This window comes from Boleophthalmus pectinirostris, unplaced genomic scaffold (genome assembly GCF_026225935.1).
Source record: "Boleophthalmus pectinirostris isolate CB_2022bp ecotype Guang Dong unplaced genomic scaffold, ASM2622593v1 HiC_scaffold_10, whole genome shotgun sequence".
NCBI classification, from domain to species: Eukaryota; Metazoa; Chordata; class Actinopteri; order Gobiiformes; family Gobiidae; genus Boleophthalmus; species Boleophthalmus pectinirostris.
The window spans coordinates 32,607,870-32,631,355 of NW_026570971.1; the positions used below are offsets into that span (position 1 = coordinate 32,607,870).

A 23,486-nucleotide genomic window follows, 5' to 3' on the forward strand; every position below is an offset into this window, starting at 1 on the left:
TAGTAGTAGTAGTAGTAGTAGTAGTAGTAATAGTAGCAGTGGTATAGTTGTGTATAGTAGTAGTAGTACTAGTAGTAGTACATATAGCAGTAATAGTAGTTGTCATAATGAAGAAAAACTCCAAATAAAATTTTTGAAAACACAATTTTTATTTTTACAGTTATTTTATTTTTTTCTCCTGAGACCAGAACAAATCAAACACAGAAATCTCAAATCGAACATCTACAGTGTCAAAGAATCAAAATGTACACAAACATTCTAAAATATGTGCCGCGTAGAGTCCATTTCTCTAAAACAAATGATGAAATCCTTTGGAATAAATGCATTTAAAAGTCCACAGGTGGTATTGTATTGCTTTAGAAACAGTTTAAAAAAGCATCTCTGAGTTTTGACTTTAAGGTTTCTTGGTTTAAAATCACTAAAATAATACAAACTGATACTTTGCAGCTGATGTCATCAATATTACCTGGGGGTGTGACGCTAACTGTAGGCACTGCTCTGTCTGAAGCTCTGTTACTCAACTTAGACTGATCTGAGCTTTGTTTTAACTCAATCTGAAAAGAAAGAACGGACTTATTTAGAATTAGAACAGGTCAGCTGATTTGTGCTGTTCTCAAATAAAATTACAGTCACAAACTAGCTAGGCCAACAGTTTTTCAGTTAGTCACTTTCACATTTTAGTTGAAAATCAAACTCCTAAACTGGACCATGAATGCTCGTATTGATCACAGGCTCCTGAAAAATGCGATAAATCTTTTTGTATTTTTTCTTCAGACTATATTTAAACTTTTTTGTCAGTGTTTGCTTATGTGTGTATTGTGTCACCAGAGTAAATGCTGAACATCCCACCATAGACACACACGCAGAACACCCCCAGCATGATGCCACTGCAAAGTATCAATATGTGCATAACAGCCGTAGAAAAAACAGTAGATTAAAACAAACCAAAAAAAAGGCAGAATAGAAAATGTATCTGAAAGTGGTTATTTTTATGTTTAAGGCAAAATTAAATGCATTTCTGAGACAATTCTGAATATTTTGTGCAAAAGGCAGTTTAATTCTTAGTGGTCCATCCTCAAGTTTAAAATGTGTTTGTTACCTTGAAGTTACTCATGAGTTACTTTATTTTATTTATCATTAAAGGGGCACTCTGTAAGTTTTCAGGTGGAGGAAGAATGTTCCACTGTATGGCATTAATATTATCTACCTAAATAGAGAAAAGCCACTAGGCCGAGTTTGAGGTCAGATCTGTGGAGAGGCGACCCCACTCACAGTAAGAATGTATGAAATCGCTATAAGTGAATAAATGCGAGATTGATGTAAGCGTAATGCCCTACTGTGGAACACTCGAGGCAATGCAACTACCCCATACCAGAAAAGTTACACAGTGCACCTTTATCGGCAGTGCAATAAGTTACATTTGTGAATTCTGTTTAGTACAAAATATTAAAAAGTTTATCTCCCGTTGACTTGAGCAATAACAGTCGAAGCCACAGTCAAGAAACAAGGCAGTGAACTCTCTTTCAAAGTATAAAAATATAGGTCTGAAAAAGCACAGTGGAAGATCAGCGCCGTGCATCGTGGGAGATGTAGTTCAGAGCTGTATGAAGCTGGAGAGAAAGGCATCATGGGTTGTGTAGTTTAAAGTTATAAATAGCTAGTTTAGAGTCAGTGTTGCAAAAGGCTTAACTACGGTGTATTCTGGGTAGTACAAATCAGGGGGAAAAACAAACAAAAACACTTAAAACATCATATTTTACTGATTAGTTTTAACTTATATGAACAATTAAGCATGTTTTTTAATTGTTCACTTTACAGACAATTAATACAATAAGTGCCCCTTCCATCAATGCACAATACAAATGCAAAGATACAGCTTTTTCAAGTCCGACACCAATTTTACTACTACAGCTTAAAGTACAACCGATATCAATTGATAACACAGCATGTATTTCCTCAAAAGATGCACTATGTAACTTTTTGGTTGAGGGTTGAGGGGTTGTTTCTATGGTGATATCATTGCTCTGCCTGGAATGTTTCACAGTATGACATGAAACAGATCTACCTTACATTTATTCCATTACTCATTATTCTCCAAAATACTTAAAAAACAGGCATTCTGACAGAGAACGGTGTTGGCTCTCCACAGACCTGACCTGTAACTTGGTCTGGTCTCCATGAAGATAGAAAGGTTTAATGCCATACTGTAAAACATTCCAGCCAAAGCAATAACATCTCCATGGAGAAAAAGCATTTGATGGACCCTTCGCTAAAAAAGTTACACAATGCGTAAAATAAAATAAAACAAAATAAAACTGATACAAATGTGTTTTGTAGCTGTTATTTATCTCTCAAGTAACTACAGAACAGCTTTGTGCAAGTAAAAGTTCAAATAATATGAAACTTCCTGTAGAAAAAAACTAGAAAATACTATTATGACGATTTCTATGCCCAACCACGACATCGACTGAACCGATATTTCAAAGCCAATATTCGATCTCGCTGTTTTTTGTAGGATCAGTGCAAATATTTGATACCAGTATTGGATTAGTGCAACCCTAGTGACGGGTTAGAAGTAAAGCTACAGTCTGGTACCTACACCTCTGCTTTTAATCTTAATGTAATTGTATATTGTCCTAATAAATAAAAAAATGAAAAGAAGCTTGAGAGATAAGCATCGTGGGGGGTGTAGTTTACTTTCATAGCTCTGTATTAGGCTGTGAAATATTTCCTGTAGTTTTTTGCTCAGGGCAGTGCATTGTGGGTTGTGTAGTTTCTGTCAGAGCCGCACAAAGGGGGCTGTAATTAAAATCTTTCTTTCTTTAATAGCTTTACAATAGGCTCTGTAGTTTTCTCTCAGAGCAGTGCATCCTGGGAGTTGCAGTTATCAGCCTGCAGTGCGTTGTGGAGGTTGTAGTTTCCTTTTATAGCGCTGTAAAACACTGTGTAGTTTTCTGATGTTTCTCACGCAGTGCAGTGCTTCCTGGGAGTTGCAGTTGCGTCGTGGTAGTGCATCGTGGGAGTTGCAGTTACCTCCTTGCAGTGCATTATGGGTCGTGTAGTCTGTTTCAGAGCTGCACGTAGCTGAAAAGCAGAGGCACGAGGAACAGCACACTGAACCCCACCGTTCCGTAGACGATGTACCTGTACGGAAGCTCCACCTCCATGTGCTGCCGCGCCTGCCTCACGTCTCCGCCCCCTCCCAGCCTCAGCACCCGGCACAGCATCGTCAAGGTAACCGCTTTCATCACGGCGCGCGTCAGCATCAGAACGGCCACACCTGCGATCCACCGCACCAGCGCCATGACCAAGAGCGAGAAGGAGAGGGGAGGGAGTGAGAGAGAGAGGGACACGGGGTCGCGGCTGAAACCGAGGCGGAAGTTAGCGTGAGATGCCAGCGCCACGCCCGCCCCGGTGCCCAGGATCTGAGCCGTGTCCCCCCTCGACGTGCTCCATGCATCCAGGTGGAAGCAGAGCAGAGACAGGGCGAACGGGACGGCGATGATGAAGAGAGGAGACCAGCGGCTGTGGAGGATGAAAAGGTCTAAGGAGTCCAAGGCTGGAAGAGTCACGAGCAGGATCAGGGAGGAGTACAGGACCCCCGCCAGTACATCCTGAGAGAGACAGAGCGAGAGAGAAGCAAAGGGTTAGACAGGAGGGAAATAACTACCATATTTTCCGGGCTATAGGGCGTGCTCTTAAGCCTCTAACCCTATCAAAATACGCCCTGCAAGCCAGAGCGCCTTATACATAAATCCACTCAGGTCTCCTAGCACGACTTCAGTGAACTACAAAGCCGCACCATCCACAGCGCACGCAAACACACACGGAGCAGACAGAGACCGCGCAGCCAAAAACACCCACAGACACACTCATCACTCCATGTGGACGAGGAACGGAACGGAGGTACGAACCGAAAAACCGAGCGCAATGTGCCACTTCTAGACACAACTGAACAACTGAGTCACTGCGAACACGCTGACAATCCGTTGGTCCCAGACACACCCTCCCTACACGCCACAACTGAACAAAGCCCAGAGTCACCGTGAACGCACCAAACAAACAAAACCACTCACCCTTCACAATGTTGGTTTTCCTTTAAAGTCCAGTGAGGTTTATTTGTGAAAAAAGTTCAAAAATAAACCATTTAATGACACCTAATAGCCCAGAAAATATAGTATATACAGATATCGAAATCAATATATCGAATCAAATGAAACAGAAAATGCACACCAAAGTTCCTGTAGAGGTGCAAACGCAAGGAACAGCAATTAAAAGTGAAAAAAATGCCAAGCACACTTAGATGGTCCAAAAGCTTTTTTTAATTTTTAAATTACGTTTCAGCAAAAAGCCTTAGTTTTCTCTTGCTTTGGATTACAGTATACTAAATGGTTGCCAGCCCAGGTGCTCATATCCCCACCAATGAATGGGAGCTCCCAAAGTGAGGTCACACAGTGAGATCAGCCCACTTTGGCAATATGAAGAAAGTAGCAGTAGTCGGGCAGCCCACTTTAAGAAAACAATACTCATTTTCAGAAATGTCACCATTCTGTAACAAAAGACTTAAAGCTTCATGATTTATAGAGTTCTTAAAGTTCTCTGTTGGATCTCTTGGAAGTTTATCATAGAGTGTATTATCTGACAATTACCTCATGCATTCCTTTATGTAGTCAGATTTGTTCTAATTACAGTAGCCCCACCTTTATCAGCTTGTTTTATGATTATCGTTTCATCCTTTTCCAAATCATCTAAAGCAGATTGTTCTTCCTTGACTAGATTTTTATAGCTTTGATAACAGTTTTGTTTTTTTAAGATGGCATCAATGTCATGTTCAACTCATCTGCAATAGATTTCAACTGAATTATTTTGATTAGGAGAAGGAATAAAAATACTTGTTGTTTGGACTGTATTTTCTGTTACAGACAAATCAGATTTCAAAGAGTGATGGTCTACACGTGTTTTGTTTAAAGAATTCTTTAAGTTGTATATTTCTGAAAAAGCTAAAGAGGTCTACTTTAACATTAAAGTCTTGAACAGAAATGTGTTGTGTGTGGACATTAAAAGTGCAGTTAAAGTGCAGAAAAATCTCTTAAACTAATGCATTCAGTCTTTATTCAGTCTCTAGTCAGTCTTTAACACCCAAAGCTGGTTTATGTTACCTTATTCTTTCCCTCCACATGTGCCCTGCCCTCTGTCCCCTCTGATATTTTTAAGCATCATTTTTGTCTTTCCAACTCTTGCGTATTATATTTTGATTGTACAAGTGTGAAGTGAACTGATAAAGTGTTAAAGGAACAATAAAGTTTGACATCACTAATAAACGGTCAAACAATAAAGAAGAGCATAACTTTCCACTATTGTGACATCAGCATTAAGATAAGACCACTCCGATTAGATAAACAGGAAGTCTGACAGTGACCTCTTACCCCTGGTTCGATAGTCACATGTTGGGCTCACCTCTTTGAACTTTGATCGTGACGCGACTATATATATCTTTTCACAGTTTCTTCGGCTGCATATTTGTTTTAACGAGTTACGGCCAAGAAAAGCAGAACTAATCACCACATCCAAACTGGGACTAAACTGCGACTAAACCCAGAACTAAACCAAGACTAAACTGACCCAAACCAAATCTACACAATCATTTAAACCATATCAAGTGTGACCAGGAACTAAACTAGGATTCAAATGACCTGTAAGTAAACCAGGGAGTAAACCAGGACTAAACCAGAACTAAACCAGGGCTATAACTGGGACTAAACTGGAACTAAACTTGGACTAAACCAGAACTAAACCAGGGCTATAACTGGGACTAAACTGGAACTAAACTTGGACTAAACCAGAACTAAAACAGGGATGTAACCAGGACTAAACTAGAACTAAACCAGGGCTATAACTGGGACTAAACTGGAACTAAACTTGGACTAAACCAGAACTAAAACAGGGATGTAACCAGGACTAAACTAGAACTAAACCAGGGCTATAACTGGGACTAAACTGGAACTAAACTTGGACTAAACCAGAACTAAAACAGGGATGTAACCAGGACTAAACTAGAACTAAACCCGGACTAAACCAGAACTAAACCAGGGACATAACCAGGACTAAACTAGAAACTAAACCAGGGACATAACCAGGACTAAACTAGAACTAAACCAGGGACGTAACCAGGACCAAACTAGAACTAAACCAGGGATGCAACCAGGACTAAACTAGAAACTAAACCAGAGATGCAATCAGAACTAAACTAGAACTAAACCAGGGACGAAGCGAGGACTAAACTAGAAATAAACCAGGGATGCAACCAGGACTAAACTAGAAACTAAACCAGAGATGCAATCAGGACTAAACTAGAACTAAACCAGGGACGAAGCGAGGACTAAACTAGAAATAAACCAGGGATATAACCAGGACTAAACTAGAACTAAACCAGGGGTGTAACCAGGAGTAAACTTGGAAAAAGAACTAAATAATTTCTAAACTAAGGGTACGTTCCCAACAATCACCACAGCAAATCTGAGACTAAACCGAACTAAACCATGATGAGAGCAGGACCAGGGTGAACGCAGCCTAAAGGTAGATTAAAGCAGGCCTAAACTAGAACTAAACCAGGGACTAAACCAGGGATTAAAGCAAGACTAAACTAGAATTTAACCAGTGTTTCCTGCAGTGCTTTACAGTTATGGCGGCCGCCTTGATAACAATTGCCCCCCCGGTTTGACTCCGAACCACGTGAATCCTTGCAAAACTATGGTTATCATGCCCCGGTCCTCACTTTCGCTGGCACTGTTAGCAGAGTCTCAGAGATAATTTAACGACCTGGAGTAACCTCTCTATCTCACATCGATAAAAAGCCAACGGCCTGTTGAACCTGTCCAGAATTAAAATGGGACTAACTAGACTAAATCAAAACTAAAAAGGGCTGAACTCCTAGTAAACTAGAATTAAACCAGGAGTAAACTAGGACTAAACCAAGACTCAACACGATACTAAACTAGGACTAGACCAGAACTAAAAGACCAACTAAACCAAGAATAAACCAGGACTAATCCAAGACTAAACCAAAATTTAGGGCTAGGACTAAACTAGGATTAAGGCCAGCCTAATTTGCAACTGAACCAAGACTAAAATTGGACTAAACCAAGATGAAACCAGGACTAAACCAGGACTAAACCAGGATTAAACCAGGACTAAACCAGGACTAAACCAGGGATAAACCAGGACTAAACGAGGACTAAACCAGAGATAAACCAGGACTAAACCAAGATTAAACCAGGACTAAACCATAGCTAAACCAGGACTAAACCAGAGTTGAACCAGGACTACATTTGCTCTACATTAGAATTCACTAGAATAAGATAAGATTAGTTTGTGATTTTTATCTTACATTTTATCTTCCGAACATTTGTTTTCACAGCTTCCACAATTCAGTGAAGCAGTAGATGTAGTAAAAAAGAGAGTCCAATCTGAACCTCTGATTTACCATCCTGACTGTTCAACTTTGTAGATTTAGACTTAGACAAACTTTATTGATCCACAAGGGAAGTGGCTTGGACACAGTAGCTCATACATTATAATATAATAAAGAGCAAATATAAATGGTAATAATACATTCTAAATAAGCAGCAAAAATAGCAATGTTGTCAAATAAGGCATAAATATGTAAATGTATATGTATAAGTAGTAAGAAATGCAGTGTCTGTAAAGCGGTCATGATCTGATTGAACTACAGTAACCTTTTCTATCTCTCATCTGAACAGTAACATCATCACATTACATCATCCTGCATAGATCTGATTTTAAATTCACTTATGTCTGGTGCCGGTGTGGTACAGGATATTGACCCCGCAGTGAGGTGACCCCGGGGTCAACATACCATATACTATTTTGACCCCGGGCTCAGAATCCTATTATGATATGTTGACCCCCCCCTATAGAATATTGACCCCCCTATGAAAATCTATATTTTATTAACAAAGAACTTGAATTCTATAGAAAAACTTTGAAAATTAATATGATAATCTACAAATTAAAACGTATTGACATATTTAAAAGTGTTTTTTGAAGAACTCAGATGCATTATTATGTCAATTATAACTTTTGAATGTTAAAAATTACTTAGTTGTTTAAACACATATTTGACTGAAAATGAGATAAGTAGTTATTAATTAGTTAGGTAATCAAAGTGATGTATCATGATTTGGAACCATAACAATGTAAAATACAATATAAAAAGTGACAAGATTGCTCTGTATATGCAATTTTAACAATACGCTACATTTACACAAAATACCAAGTCGTTCTCCATCAAAACATTTCTTAAAATACCTTAAAAGAAAGTGAATATGTGGCAATATATAATAAAAGTAAATGACATGAGAAATAATGATCAGATAAGTAACTACTAAAGAAAAAATTAAGGGGAGTCGAAATCTTATAGGGGGGGGTCACTTTACTATAACGGTATGTTGACTCCGGGGTCAATATACTATGGGGGTCAAAATACTATCACATGTATGACTTTATAATGCTTGAAAATCATTTATTTAGAACAGAGGCGAGCTACATTTACACAACAAAAATGCCAGCGAGTTACTGCTTTTAGCGGTCCCAAGAAATTGAGTAAATATAAGCGCAACGACCTTAGATGAGGTGCAGTTAAATGCCTATAAAATATGAACCATTATGCATAGCAGTGTACAAAGTTAGGCATCAAAACGATACATGCATCATGATAATGGGCATTTCATTCATCACATTTTGCTTATTCAGCACAATACGTCTAATTCAGAAATTATTTGGTGAATTACTTGCAAGAGGGTGGAGAGATACCAGTAGGTCCTGAGCTACAGGTTGGAGACCCCTGATTTAGAAACTAAAATGTGGTATTTTCTGTGAATAAAATGAAAAATAGCTGGGTCAAAGGAAATAGGAATTATATGTTATATGTTTATTTGTATATTATATGTATATATGTATATTTAGTCCTGGTTTGGTCCTGGTTTTAGTTCTGGTTTAGTCTTGGTTTATTCCTAGGCTGGTTTTAGTCCAGGTTTAGTCCTAGTTCAGCCCTGTTTTAGTTCTTGGGTGAGTCATTAGTTGAATAATAGTGTGTAATCGTACATGAGTGTGGTACAGGAGACGTCATGGGGCTAACCTTTGCTTTGGGCTAAAAAACCTTCAAAAACAGTCCTGGTTTAAACCTGTTTTAGATCGTAACGTAATATAGCTATTATTACTGGTCCTGGTTCAGACCTAGTTTAGTCCTTGTTGGGTCCCTGATTCAGACCTAGCTCAGTTCTGGTTTACTCCCAGGTTCAGACTTTGTTTAGACCTGGTTTAGTCCTTTGTTCAGACCTGGTTTAGTCCCTGGTTCAGATCTGGGTTAGTCCCTGATTCTGACCTAGATTAGTCCCATGTTCAGACTTCTTTTAGACCTTGTTTAGTCCCTGGTTCAGACGTAGTTTAGTCCTGGTTTAGTTCCTGTTTCAGACCTCGTTTAAACCTGGTTTCATCCTATCTCAGACCCTGTAAAGCAGTGAATTTCTGTGTAAATCATACTCTAATTCTCGGATCTTTTTAGACAGTGAGAGGGTTTACTCTCACTGTCTAAAAAGATCCGGTTTTGGTGAGATCTGGTCTCTGTCAGGTCTGGACCAGTTCATATTCTTATTCAACACAAATACAGGATTCACAAAAGAGCATGTTCAGACTGGAGACAGACTACTAAAATGAAACTGAGAAAGAGAGAGGAAGTTTCTCAACAAACTAAAGATTTAAATGTTGGATTTGGGGAGATTTGAACATTAAAGCAAATATGGCTTAGAACCAATTAGAGGGCACATTTTTGGATTTTAAAATTCCTTTCTCGATCAATGAAGTATCTATCTATCATAAGAATATAATTATGATTTTGGTGAAAAGTATTATGATCAATACAAAGTAGGAGAGTTCTGTCCAGAGTGCACATTTTAAACTCATCATTCAGGAGCATTAAAGGTGCATTGTGTAGCTTTTCTGGTGGAGGGTCTGCCAAATATTTTTCTCCATGGAGATGTTATTGCTTTGTCTGGAATGTTTCACAGTATGGTATTATTAAACCTTTCTATCGCCATGGAGACCAAACCAGATCAAGTTACAAGTCAGATATGTGGAGAGGTCTGAATTCTGCTTTTGTAGGTATTTTTGAGCTATAAAACCACCTGTAATTGTATAAATGTAAGATGGAGCGGTTTAAAGTCATACTGTGGAATAATCCAGGCAGAGCAATGACATATCCATAGAAACAAGCATGTGCTGGACCCCCAACCAAAATGTTACATAGTGCACCTTTAAAGTGATATTGTGTAATTTTCTGGTGGTGGAAAGTCATCTGCAATGAACACTCTTTAGGGAGATAGATTTAGGGTAGGTTTTATGTAATACTATGAAAAATTACAGCCAAAGGAACAACATTTCCATGGAAACAAAGAGAAGAGGCCATCCTCCAGATCAAGCAGGAGTCAAGTTTGTGGAGATGCAAGCCTGCTCATGCATCTCTTTCAATGTTTTTCAGTGCAATGAACACAGCCATAATGAAACAGTTACATAATGAGGTTTCAGAACGTGGTCTAAACTACAGGGTTAGCAGCTTTTACAGAATAAGACCCCATAGAGACAGAAGGAGGGCATCTGACACACAGGGAGGGCATCTGACACATGGGACATATCAGAACATGTTTGCAGAGGTCTAAACAACATGTAGAAGATTTATCTCTAAAGAAACAGGATGTTTAGTTTTGAGATTTCATCATTGCACTTCCATTGTGATATAGAGTACAGTTCTGTGTGTTGTGTGTAATCGGACCCCTGGAGCAGCAGAGGCACAGTTGGGTCTGAGCTCTCATGTGATGGATGAAACTGGATCCTCTGATTAAACTCTGACTTGGGTTTAGTTTCAGGTTTAAATGACTCAGAGTTTTTACATTCAGGATCAGGACAAAGGGAAAGAGGGACTGGAGCTAAACCCTTATGGCTACCTGTCATCTACCAGGGTTTTCTTGTGTTTTCTTTGCCTAGAGTGGTGCACTTACTCACATTTTACTCAGCAATAAGATACTGTCATTTCTAATTATCAGTGATCCACTTGAGTGAACACACCCAAGAACCTAGGACTGGAACCTGGCAGTACTATTGTGCAGTAGTAATAGTAGTGTTTAGTTTTTAGTAGTATTTGTATGTAGAGAGTGCATACCCATGTAATATTTGCAGTAGTAATAGTAGTATTCAAATAATGTTCCTTGTGGATCAATAAAGTTTGTCTAAGTCTCGTATGCAGTATTTATAATAACAGTAGTATGTGTACATACCAGTAGAGAGTGCATGCCCATGTAGTAATTGCAGTAGTACCGTAATAATAGTGGTACTGTATGCAGTAATTATAATAATAGTAGTATGTGTACATACCAGTAGAGAGTGCATGCCCATGTAGATGCGGCTCACACAGACCAGGACACACCAGCTCAGAGCCACAGACAGGCCAACAGCAAAAGGGTACTGAGGAGAGAGAGAGGGATATATTAAAGAACATGTACATGTCCTGCACTCTTACTGTTTTAAAAAGGTTCTACAATCACATCTGAACCTGTGTTGCCAAAGCCTTCACCTGCAGACAGACGACAGCAAGTCTGTCTCATTCTCAGTATATGGACAGGCCTCATGTGAAGCTCAGAACCTCCAGAATTCCCTCCCTGAGCAGCAGAGGCTGCACTAGCACTTACTCATGACTGGCTCTAAGTGCTGGGGTTTAGGGAATTACCATTCAGATCAGAGAGAGGCATTTTAGGTTTAAAACAACTGGATTTCAACACTGAAATTTGAGACTTCAAGTGATGCTCATGCTGCTTTCTGACTGGAGAAATGTTTTGAACCAAAACACCAAATTATAACATCAACAACTTACTGATCACATCTAAAGTTTTTTGCAATTCAGAATAAATCAGGATTAAAATTGTTACCAAAAAGTTATATTTTATATTAACACATTTACCTTGTATCCGCGGACACAAACACGGTTTTAAACGCAACATTTATGGCATTTAAAACCAAAATCTTGCATGCAGCTTCTAATTTTGTGTTTGTATTTATTTTGAACTCCTTTAGTTGTGCTTCCACACAGCTATTCTTTCTGGAGTCATTGACCTATGGTGCATGTTTTTTTAGGTTGATGGGGGAAACTGGACTGCCCAGAGGAAACCCACCCAGACACAGAACATGCAAACTCCACACAGAAAGGCCTGAGGGATTGAACCTGGAACCTTCTTGCTGTGAATAAGTGCTAACCACTCAGCCCCTGTTCCGCCATTATCATTATTATTAATTATCATCAGTATAAAATAAATGTGTCCTTTTCAGTGTTTTCAAGATTATAAGTGCATTGCAAAAGGAGCATTTTGATGACAGACCACTCTCAATAAAAATCTGTGGTTTAGTTTCCTATCTTCCAGCTCTTTGTGGAAACACAGTGATGTAATACTTTCTTGGAGTTTGATTTCAGAGAAACCTCTGAGCAGTTTTCCTTCCAGTTTGAACCATATTATTAAACAATGGGCCTTAAAAACATGTGATCAGATGTTCAGAGGAGCAGAGACTTCCTCCAGACCAAACCCAGAGGGGAAAGGCTCTGGTCTCCTACGGCAACAGGACGTCCACACAAAAGAGCTCCATGGGATATTCTCAGTGCTTGACATTTCACTGCTGCAGTCCCGATGGAGGGTGGGGGACGGGGATGTGACTGGAGATACTGGACAATGGATTATACTAGGATTAAACCAGGACTAAATCAGGACTACACTAGTACTAAACCAGGATTTCACTTAGATTTAGATTTAGACAAACTTTACTAAAAATTATTTGCACACAGTAGCTCACACATCACAATATATGATCATAACAAAGTAAATATAAATGGTAATAATACATTGAAAATAAGTATAGGGTTACTTTTACATAAAGGTGAGTTGTTCTGCAGTTGTAGGGAGTAATATTTGTTACATAAGGGCAAGTTGTTGTACAGTTGTAGGGAGTATTATCTGTTACATAAGGGCGAGTTGTTGTGCAGTTGTAGGGAGTATTATTTGTTACATAAGGGTGAGTTGCTGTACAGTTGTAGGGAGCATTATTTGTTACATAAGGATGAGTTGTTGTATGGTTTGAATGTAGTAATTTACTTGCTTGTTTATGCATCTCCAATTCCGTTTTAGTTTACACATATTTCTTTTTTCAATCCTGGTTTAGTTGAGTTTTAAAGTCTAGTTTTGTCTTGTTTTGGACCAAGTTAAATCCTGGTTTAGTTGAGTTTAAAAGTCTAGTTTTGTCTTGTTTTGGACCAGGTTAAATCCTGGTTTAGTTGAGTTTAAAAAGTCTAGTTTTGTCAAGTTTTGGACCAAGTTAAATCCTGGTTTAGTTGAGTTTAAAAGTCTAGTTTTGTCTTGTTTTGGACCAAGTTAAATCCTGGTTTAGTTGAGTTTAAAAGTCTAGTTTTGTCTTGTTTTGGACCAAGTTAAATCCTGGTTTAGTTGAGTTTAAAAGTTTAGTTTTGTCTTGTTTTGGACCAAGTTAAATCCTGGTTTAGTTGAGTTTAAAAGTTTAGTTTTGTCTTGTTTTGGACCAAGTTAAATCCTGGTTTAGTTGAGTTTAAAGGTTTAGTTTTATCTTGTTTTGGACCAAGTTAAATCCTGATTTAGTTGAGTTTAAAAGTCTAGTTTTGTCTTGTTTTGGACCAAGTTAAATCCTAGTTTAGTTCCTATTTTGGTTTAGTCCTTATTTTTTATTTTGCGCTTTTTTTCTTGCATTTTAGTCAATACTTACAACAACTCTCTGAAATACTACTTAGTTTATGATGTACAAGTTGGTCTCTTTCCCATGATCCCTTGCTGTTCTCTTTCTTCAGTGTTGTGGGATCTGTATTGTGTCTGTCTGAATGGGTGAGTTTGATTTACGGCTCGGCGCGTCACTGTCGGCTGCCCGGGTGGAGATAACAGACAGGCCCTGACCTCTGACCCGTGGCGGTGGGTGCTCTGATAAAACTGCAGAGTGAGGGGTTTGGGTTTGGAGAAGTGGGTCAAAATCACAAGAGACACGTAAGCAAAAATGGAGCCAGCGTTCTGTCTCATTCTCTGGTATTTTCATCACAAATCTCCAAAAGTCAAATCCACAAATGTTTTTCCCTGATCATTTCTATCAGTGACAAGGTTCGTTCTCCCGCTGTATTTATCCAACCACACCGTAACATCTGGGAGGGTATCTGACACACCACAACATCTGCAGATTAACTAGAGACATCTTGACTTGCCTCCATCTTAGTTAAAGCAACACTATGTAATTTTCTATATGTGGCACGTCATGCATTATTCCATGGAAATACTTTGGAGAATTCAGGGAAATAGATCAGTTTTATGTTTTACTGTGGAATATAACAGACAAAGGAAGAACATTGCCATGGAAACAATCAGGAAGAGGCCCCTCCAGGACAAACAAGAGCCCGCTCACATTATGGATGCATGTTTTTCTAAGTCTCTCAATACAATAAACAGATTACGAAAAACATTATAGGGATACAAGAGGATGGGAGGGCATCTGACACATACAACAATAATATTTGTCATAAGTATTCCGTGATAATAACCCCAAAGGCAACTGTTTAAACTCAAATAACTCTGGGTAAATCTTAAGTGTAAGTCCGGATTTCCTCTGAGATCTTGTAACTTTCCAAAAAGACACTTTCTTATCAAATGTCTCCCAAATCTGTGTGTTCATTTAACCTTATGAGAAACTGACCTTTTTAACACAAAAAGCACAACTGAAACTGAAACTGACACAGAGGGGAAGTATTGGATTTGATTTAAGGAGAAGAGTCATTCATCATTAGATCAGTGTTTTTGCCTGTGGGGATTCTCCTGCAGCCCTGCTTGGACTAAAACAGGACTAAAACACGGCTAAACCAGAACTAAACCAGGACTAAAACAGGACTACACCAGGGCTAAACCAGGACTAAACCAGGACTAAAACAAGGACTAAAACATGGCTGAACCAAAACGGAACCAGGACTAAACCAAGGCTAAACCAGCACTAAACCAGGACTCAACTAGGACTAAACTAGGACTAAAACCAGAACTAAAACAGGGCTAAACAGGGCTGAACCAGGACGGAACCAGGGCGGAACCAGGACTGAACGAGAGTTAAACCTGGGATAAACCAGGACTAAACCAGGACTGAACCAGGACTGAAGCAGAACTGAACCAGGACAGAACCAGGACTAAACCAGGGCTAAACCAGGACTAAATCAGGACTAAACTATGGTTAAACCAGGGCTAAACCAGGACTAAACCAGGCACTAAACCAGGACTAAACTACGACTAAAAGTAGGGCTAAAACAGGTCTGAACCAGGACTAAACCAGGACTAAATCAGGATTAAACCAGGGCTAAACCAGGACTAAATCAGGACTAAACCAGGGTTAAACCAGGGCTAAACCAGGACTAAACTAGGACTAAAACTAGGGCTAAAATAGGACTGAACCAGGGCTAAACCAAGACTAAACCAGGACTGAAGCATGACTAAATCAGGAATTCACCAGGACTATACTTGGAGTAGTTTATGTATCTTGAGTCCAGTTCTAGTTTGCATATGTTTCCTGTTTCAGCCCTGATTTAGTCTGGCATAAAATGTTAGATCAAGTTAAATGCATATATTCACAGTCCCTCCTCTGTAGCTTATCTTTCTATCCTAACAACATCCAAAACGCTAAGCTTGGACTCCATATAACAGTGCTCCTATGCATCTTGTATGTAGGCCAGATCTGTATCAGGACTTGGCTCTGTCCCCAGTCCGTCTGAGACCTGCTTTTTGTTCAGACCTGGTTCAGTCCTGCTCTCGTCTTTCTCATGAATACTTCAAGAAGGACCAAAGTTTTTGTTTGCTCTGAGCTGTTTGCACTGAGGGAGTCCACTATATAAAAGATGGAAAACACTTAAGACATAAAGTAAATTTACAGTAAAAATGTTTCAGGGAAACTTTACACAGGTTGTCTTGTCTGCTGTAAAATGCCACCACATAAAGCTGTATTATGTAACCTTTCTAGTGGATAGTCCGTTACATGCTTGTCTCCATGGAGATTACATTAAACTTAGGGATGCACAGATCCAGCTTTTTTCTTCTGATACTGATGTAAATACTTTGGCTTTAAAGATGCATTGTGTAACTTTTCTGGTTGAGGGTCTGACACCTGCTTGCTCTGTCTGGAATGTTACACAGTATGATATTAAACAGATCTAGTTTATTCAATTACAGGTGGTTTTACAGCTGAAAAATACCTAGAAAAACAGGCATTTTGACTGTGAGCGTGGTCACCTCTCCACAGATCTGACCTGTAATTTGTCTTAGTCTCCAGGAAGATAGAAAAGTTTAATACCATATTGTAAAACATTCCAGATGAGCAATAACACCTCCATGGAGACAAGCATTTAATAACCCTCCACCAGAAAAGTTACATAATACACCTTTACGTGTGGTGGCATTTTAAAATTTCTTATCAAATTTTTCCCAAATCTTTGTCTTCATTTTGACCTCAGGCCAAATCATTTGACACTACTGGAGGCTCAGATTTATACAGATTTCACCAAATATCTTTGTTAAAATGCTGACAGCTGCAGATATTTTTAATTATTAATTTCAGCAGGTATCAATACAGAAAATGTTTTCGTTTATTTGTCCTGAAGTTGACAGAAATCAAAAAATAGGAACCAAAACAAAACCGAATAAAACTTCCTTCTTCAAATGAGGAACTGGACTTTGCTTCAGTCACGATGTTAGAGAAAAGACAGAAAACAATAAAGACAGGAGAGGATTAGTCTAAGGTAGATTTCTACCAAAATGTGATTAAGTAACTGCATATATTTGTGTGTCTTTGGCCAAGACACTTAGGCTATCTAGCCTGTGTGACTGCTATTATTACTCTTCAATAAAGTTATTATTTCTTATCTAATGTCAGCATCTTATATGTTGGGAATTGTGATGTCACGTGAAATTGCTGCAAGCCAGTTTCTCTGTTAGAGTCAAAAGTAGCTGAAAGATATTAATTCATACAAAAACTAGTTTTGAAGCTATATACTAGTTTGAGCAGTTATCGATAATAAAAAAAAGTCACATTCACAAGAAAGAAATGAGCCTTTCCTGAATGTCTTTAAAATGATCTTGAGCTGTATCAGAACAAGTGTAAGAGCACATAGACTAGTATACACCAGGGGTCTCAAACTCAAATTACCTGGGGGCCACATTAGATAAAGTCTGAGTGAGGCTGGGCCGCATTGAGTATTCGATAAATAGCGGTTGCACGGGAAAAAAGGAGAGAGAAAGAACAACATGCAACACACTTTCTTAATCTTTAATAACAGTTCAGAACATGAAAATGTATTCAGAACGTAAGTTTAAACTAATACGTCTACTCTTCTTCTTTTGCCTACTCCTTGCTGGTTGAAACCTGGCTACGATTCATCTTGTACAGCTGAGAGATATTTGACTTGCAGGAGGAAGCAGATCCTCAGGATAGATTGAAGATGCTCATCAGTGAGCCTTGACCTGTATTAGGTGCTTTCACACGACAGTATTTGGTGCGCACCAAACGATCCATTCGAACCAGAAGTGGTTAGCTCGGTTCGTTTGTGTTGGTGTGAAAGCGTCAATCGGACTCTGACCCGGACCAACTCAAGTGGACCGAGACCTCAAAAAAGAGGTGGTCTCGGTTCGCTTGAATCTGCACCAAATGACCAACTTTGGTGCGGTTCTTCTGGTGTGAACGCGAACCCGGGTCCAAACCACAGACAGCAGGTCCAAACGAACTATTCTAGATGCATCATGGGAGAAACGCGTCTCCTGCCTGTAATGACGCGCTGTACGACTCCAGCGCAGTAACAGATTGTTGTCCAGACGCAATCGCGATTCATTTTCGAAATATTTTACCAACAATGGCCAATACAGAGAATGTAACACACGAAGATCAGAGCAAGTACGTGCGAACGTGTGGCTCCAGAGTGAGTCAAAAATGGGGGTGTGTACTTCTGTTCAGGACCTGCACAGAGGTCCTGGTGTTCCCCGTGATCAGGTAGGAACCAGCATTTGTTATTTTAGGCTTTAATTAACCAAATAATTTATGGCAATAGGCAATCGCCCATTCAATTGATTCACCTTTAAAAAATGTCCTACTTTTAGCCTAGTGTGAGAAATACAGTCGGACTAGATCCAAACCGGAGTCCCGAACCAGCAGGAGCAGCTCCGGTTCTGTCCGGGCTCAGATGACGTGGAGCGGGGAGTGAAAAGCGCTTTTCCCAGGAAGAACCAAATGCGGACACCAACTAAACTGGATTCACGTTCTGTCCGGATGCTTTGCACCACCACGGAACCAGCCGCTTGTTCTTGAGCGCGGAGGACAGGAGCAGCACAGACCTGTAGGTAGTCCACAGCGCCTTCTCACTTTCCCCGCACGGAACCAGCACGCAGACGGCGGAACGTACCCGCTCAGACCCAGTCATTGCGCACTGGTCTAGCTCGCCACCGTCTGGAACCAGCACATGGAGGACCATCTGACCAACGCGCTTGTAGTACGACAGAAGACCAAGGACCAGACCCCAGCCCCGTCCTGAGGAACTGTGCGCTACTGTGAACGCTGTTGGCTGCTGCTGGTACCCGAACTCAGAACTGATGCGGTGAGTTTGTAGAAAGTTCTACGTTGCTGTTTTATGAGTTCATGGTGATAAGATGAGGACGGCCCGCGGTATTAACAGGGAACATCAGTATTGGTTACTGGAGATATCACTGTTCTACCGGGATACAGAGGCTCGTTAATCGGACCAGTTTTGGTTCGTTTGCCGGTGTGAAAGCGGACCACACTGGAGTGTATCTGCTTCTCGTATGTCAAACATGGATGGAAGACGCTTGTTTTTGCCTCGTACTTTTTGCTAACATGTCGCCAAGCCTCTGGAATAGATCACTGCAGTTTTGTGGTGCTTGCATATTGATGGGACAGCTGTGTTTGCCGCTGAGTGCGTGTGGATTTCGGTGACGCACAGGTGGAGTTTGGTCATCGGGTTGCCAGCAAGTTACGCACCGAGTGTTGAACAGGTAAACAGACTGTCAATGTCTTTTTATTTCTTATTAGCCCCTCCAATAAAGGTCCCATACTTATGAAGAGGGGAATTGTGTCAGCGCCTCCTCTGCGCTCTGATGCTGTGGTTGTGGGAGCGTAAAGTGAAGTGCACACACGTGTACCACCATGTGTGGTTTGTTTTGGTTCTTCGGTGACGCCATATGTGCACGTGTACTTGTGTTAACAGATCCACTTAGACTCGTTGCTTCACAACTGCTGTAAATTGAGTTTTGGGATGTAAACTGCGTTAATAATCTGTTGTGAATCAGCATGGGCACCGATTGCAGCTTCATCTGTCAGTGCGGCCCGCGGTAGGCGGGTGGGATTGTGCGTACATCTACCGCGGGCGCACTGACATTATTCTTTGGAATCAAGTGGAGGGCCGCAAAAAATCCTTCCGCGGGCCGCAGTTGGCCCCCGGGCCGCGAGTCTGAGACCCCTGGTATACACCCATGGATCACTGAGGGATTACACACATATAAGACCACATAGGAATAGAAAAGAAAGAACTATGATTTAATGTTGAACATCATGTTCAATTGTCTAAATAAACAGTGTTTTTATTATCATCGCGTGCTCTCAGAATCGGCATAGAGTATCGAGTCCTTAGAAAGAAATGAATCTGGAAATCTTATTTGAAATTTTAGTATTGCAACAACACTACAAGCAAGAACATCTTTTTATTCAAATCTATTACAATGATAATTATTTAGATAATATCTGAATTAAAAAAGTTTTAATATCAAGTTGACCACCAGTCCACTTTGCTTGACAGTCTAAAAATTGACTATTGTGAGTAGTCTGAACAATTCTTGTGTTATAATTAGTGCTGTCATGCGATTAAAAAAATTTAGAGATTAATTAATTGTGATCTGTAATTAATTAATCTAATTAATCTCATTTTAATCTCACCTAAAAATAGCTGAGAAAAGCCTTCAATTTGAGGTATTTTCATTTAAATTCATTACATTATTGTGGCAGATCAAAAGACTGATATAGAACAAAAAAAAGTGACTTTATAAAGTCATTTATTGTTTAACAAATCTCTCCAAATTAGTTGTTGAGTCCAAGTCTCCATGAATAAGAAACTGTTTGCTGTAAAGTAGCAAAGACGAGGAAATCTGAACATAATAACTTTTGTCTAAAGACAATAAAAAGTCCAGTCTTTCCTTAACCATATTAAAAATATTATTGATAGAGAAATGCTTTATATATGAGATCACTGGTTTTAGTCCTTGTTTTAGTCCTGGTTTAGACCTGCTTTAGTCCTACTTTAGTCCTAGTTTAGTCCTGGAATGGATTAATCCTGGTTTTAGTCCTGGTTTAGTTCTGGTTTAGTGCTGGTTTAGTCCTGGTTTAGACCTGGTTTAGACCTGGTTTAGACCTGGTTTAGACCTGATTTTAGTTCTGGTTTTAGTTCTGGTTTTAGTTCTGGTTTAGTCCTGGTTTAGTCCTGGACTGGATTAGTCCTGGTTTTAGTCTTGGTGTTAGTTCTGGTTTAGAGGCTCACAGGAGGAAGCGCGGAGAAAACACGATCCACACGCGGCTCACGGGAGCACGTCGGTGTCCCCGCAGTAACTATGGAAGGAAACGTGGTCCGCGCGTTCTCAGGTTAATGACGATGATGAAGGTGTGTGTTTGTTTGTGTTTGTGTGTTTGTGTGCGTGTCCCCTCATGTGGCAGGTCACTATAGGACAGTAGTGCAGACATCATGAGCCTATGCAGGTTGTTTTCACCAGTGACATTTAAGTTGTAGGCGATTTTATATTTATTTTCTTTTATATTTCACATTGGGAGAATAATTTCCAAGACACGAATGTGTTTTTACCTGTGCACTGCTGCTCTGTTCTACTGGCTCTTCGACCTCGTCCATTGTGCCTGACGCCGCCAACGTTAACATGACGTTTACGTCACTCTTACTGCGCACGTTTTGTGTGGGTTTCCGGCAATGAGTGGAATTACCGAAATAAAAAAATGTATAAATGTGTTTTGTGTGTGTGTGTGTTGTGGTTGTCCCAACAACACATAAAAACAGGTTTTATAATAAAGCAACTCGCATACAGAAACACTAAAGTTAGAGATTAAAAATTTGATTAACGCGATTAAAAAACATAACGCGCTAAATATGACTGTAATTAATTAATCGCAATTAACGCGATAATTTGACACCCCTAGTTATAATCAAGTTAAACGCGTGTAATTTACTCTGAACAATACAATCGCATCCAGATATTGTCTATAACATCAGCTTCTTCTATCACTGTCTAATGTGAATAATATTTTCCACTGTTAAAGGTGCACTGAGGAACTACTAATACATGCTGCGGTTACATCATGTGCTTGTAGGTTTCCCTTTGTCTGAAATGTTCCACAGTAGTTAGGCATTTATCTGTCTCCAAGGAAACACTGTCACGCTGAATTACAGGTCAGTACTGTGGAGAGATCACACATGTTTTTCAAGCTACTAAACATCAGTAACTACATAAATCTATGACAGATACATTTAATGCCAAACTCTGCCAAACATTCCAGGCAAAGTGATAACATGTTCATGGAGACAAGCAGGCGACACTATGCTATCAGGTACAGGTCAGATCTGTGGAGAGATGACCTCACCCTGCTCATGTGTTTTTCAAGATTTTTTAAGCAATAAAAACACCTGTAATTGAAAAAAAAATGCATGGATACGTTTAAAGCTATATTGTGGGACATTCCGAACAAAGAAATAGCATCCCCATAAAGACAATAGAGCTACAACAAGCAATTATGAATTATTTTTGTAGTCCACTACAAGTGATTATTACTAGAGTGTGTAGTCCAGAAACTGGGACATCCCTGGTTTTGGGTGGTTGGTAATAATAAATAATATTGTGAAACAAGTGCGTAATTAACAAAAATGGTTCTGTGGCGACAGTAATGTGAGTCAGTATAGTCACATTTTCTTTGTGTTTTGGTCATTTTAAGCAGCTTTCCTATATTCAGCCTAAACAAATGACAATGTATGCCTCTCTTTACTGTTGGAAGGGATCAGATTGGTCAAAAATAGGGACAGCTGGGACATTTCTTGTATAAAACTGTGACAAATCACTGGTTTTGGATAAATCTGCTGGGACAGGGGACACAGGGCTCAAAACTGGGACTGTTCCAGGTAAATAGGGACATCTGGTCACCCTGCATTAGTTGCATTATTGCATGTTTTGCCTCTCTTTGCAAGCCCAGTCTGACAATAAAAAAGCTGTACAGAACCAGCTCAGGAGGTGCGTTAAAGTTCCAATCTACCCGGCTTGTACCTACCTCCCAGCGGCCGAGGGTCATGTAGAAGAGGGCGAAGGGGATGGCGGTCCCGGACATGGCGTGTGTGGAGGGCATGCTGTACTCGGAGTTGTAGAACATCTCCACTTTAACCACGGGCGGAGAAGCGGGTCTGGACCAGCCGAGAAGATCCTTGGTGCATTGTCCAAGATACATCACCCAAGCCCACACCGTTATGATCCTACGCGCCACAAAAGCATCAATATTCCACATTACAAAGGGGAAAAACGTGATATAAAACAGCTCATTCCCCAGTTCAGTCCCAAAAGTGAATAAGTAATACAAAAAGCGGTTTTCAATGATAAATTCTTGCCCGGCATCCCCAGTAAGCGAGTTTTTCCGAAGCGGTTTCACAGCGCTGCCTGGAGTCTCTCCCCCCGGGTTCGCTGCACCATTTTGGGTCAACTTTTCCCCACCTTCCCCTGGTTGTTTGGATGCATTTACACCTTTAGATCTTTTGTGAAGTCCCTTTGAACAGTTTTCGCGTCTCTCCTGTCCTCCAGCCCCAAAACCACCCGCTGTTTCCCCATGGCTTTCCCCGGGCGAGTGGTGAGGACATGCCCCGTTGCTGCGCGCTGGTTTTCGGTCACATTCTCCTCTGTCCTCGCTGTTGTTACACTCCTCCGCGGGGGTCTTCAGAAATGTGCCCCGGACTCCACAAATGTGCTGAAAACGAGCAACAAGGTAAGGGTCTTGAAGATAGCGAAATAATCCTCCCAAATGACTCGGGTTTTCCATGTTTAATCCACGGTTCTTTGGATTACATGTAGCCGAGAAATGGAGCTCTAACCCCGGCTACTTTCTCTGCTAGCACCCGGCTAACATTAGCTCCTCGACCATTGCATCGATATTAACAGCTAATTAACAGGACTAAAGTGTAGAAACTCGCTAAACACGGCGATAAAAGTTATTAAAAGTGGTCAAACTATAAAAACGTGGTGTAAAGAGTAAAAAAGGAAGTGAGTGGTGGTTATGTCCAATGTCCCGCTGCCTCT

General features: G+C 40.1%; 1 protein-coding gene across 1 annotated transcript; it reads right to left on the bottom strand.

The window, feature by feature from the left end:
• Positions 1-170: 170 nt before the first annotated feature.
• On the bottom strand, positions 171-23,472 carry sgpp1b (sphingosine-1-phosphate phosphatase 1b). The gene is made up of 3 exons (XM_020916954.2): positions 22,474-23,472; positions 11,446-11,535; positions 171-3,614 (listed from the first exon to the last, which is right to left on the bottom strand). The coding sequence occupies exons 1-3, from the start codon at positions 23,227-23,229 to the stop codon at positions 3,069-3,071; spliced, it is 1,392 nt and encodes a 463-aa protein (XP_020772613.2). The 5' UTR covers positions 23,230-23,472; the 3' UTR covers positions 171-3,068.
• Positions 23,473-23,486: the final 14 nt, after the last annotated feature.

Coding starts and splice junctions, on each gene's coding strand:
- sgpp1b (XM_020916954.2), bottom strand. CDS start 23,229: ATGGAAAACCCGAGTCATTTGGGAGGATTATTTCGCTATCTTCAAGAC. Junction 11,536..22,473: donor TGACCCTCGGCCGCTGGGAG/GTAGGTACAAGC, acceptor CTCTCTCCTCAG/TACCCTTTTGCTGTTGGCCT. Junction 3,615..11,445: donor TGGGCATGCACTCTCTACTG/GTATGTACACAT, acceptor TGTCTCTCTCAG/GATGTACTGGCGGGGGTCCT.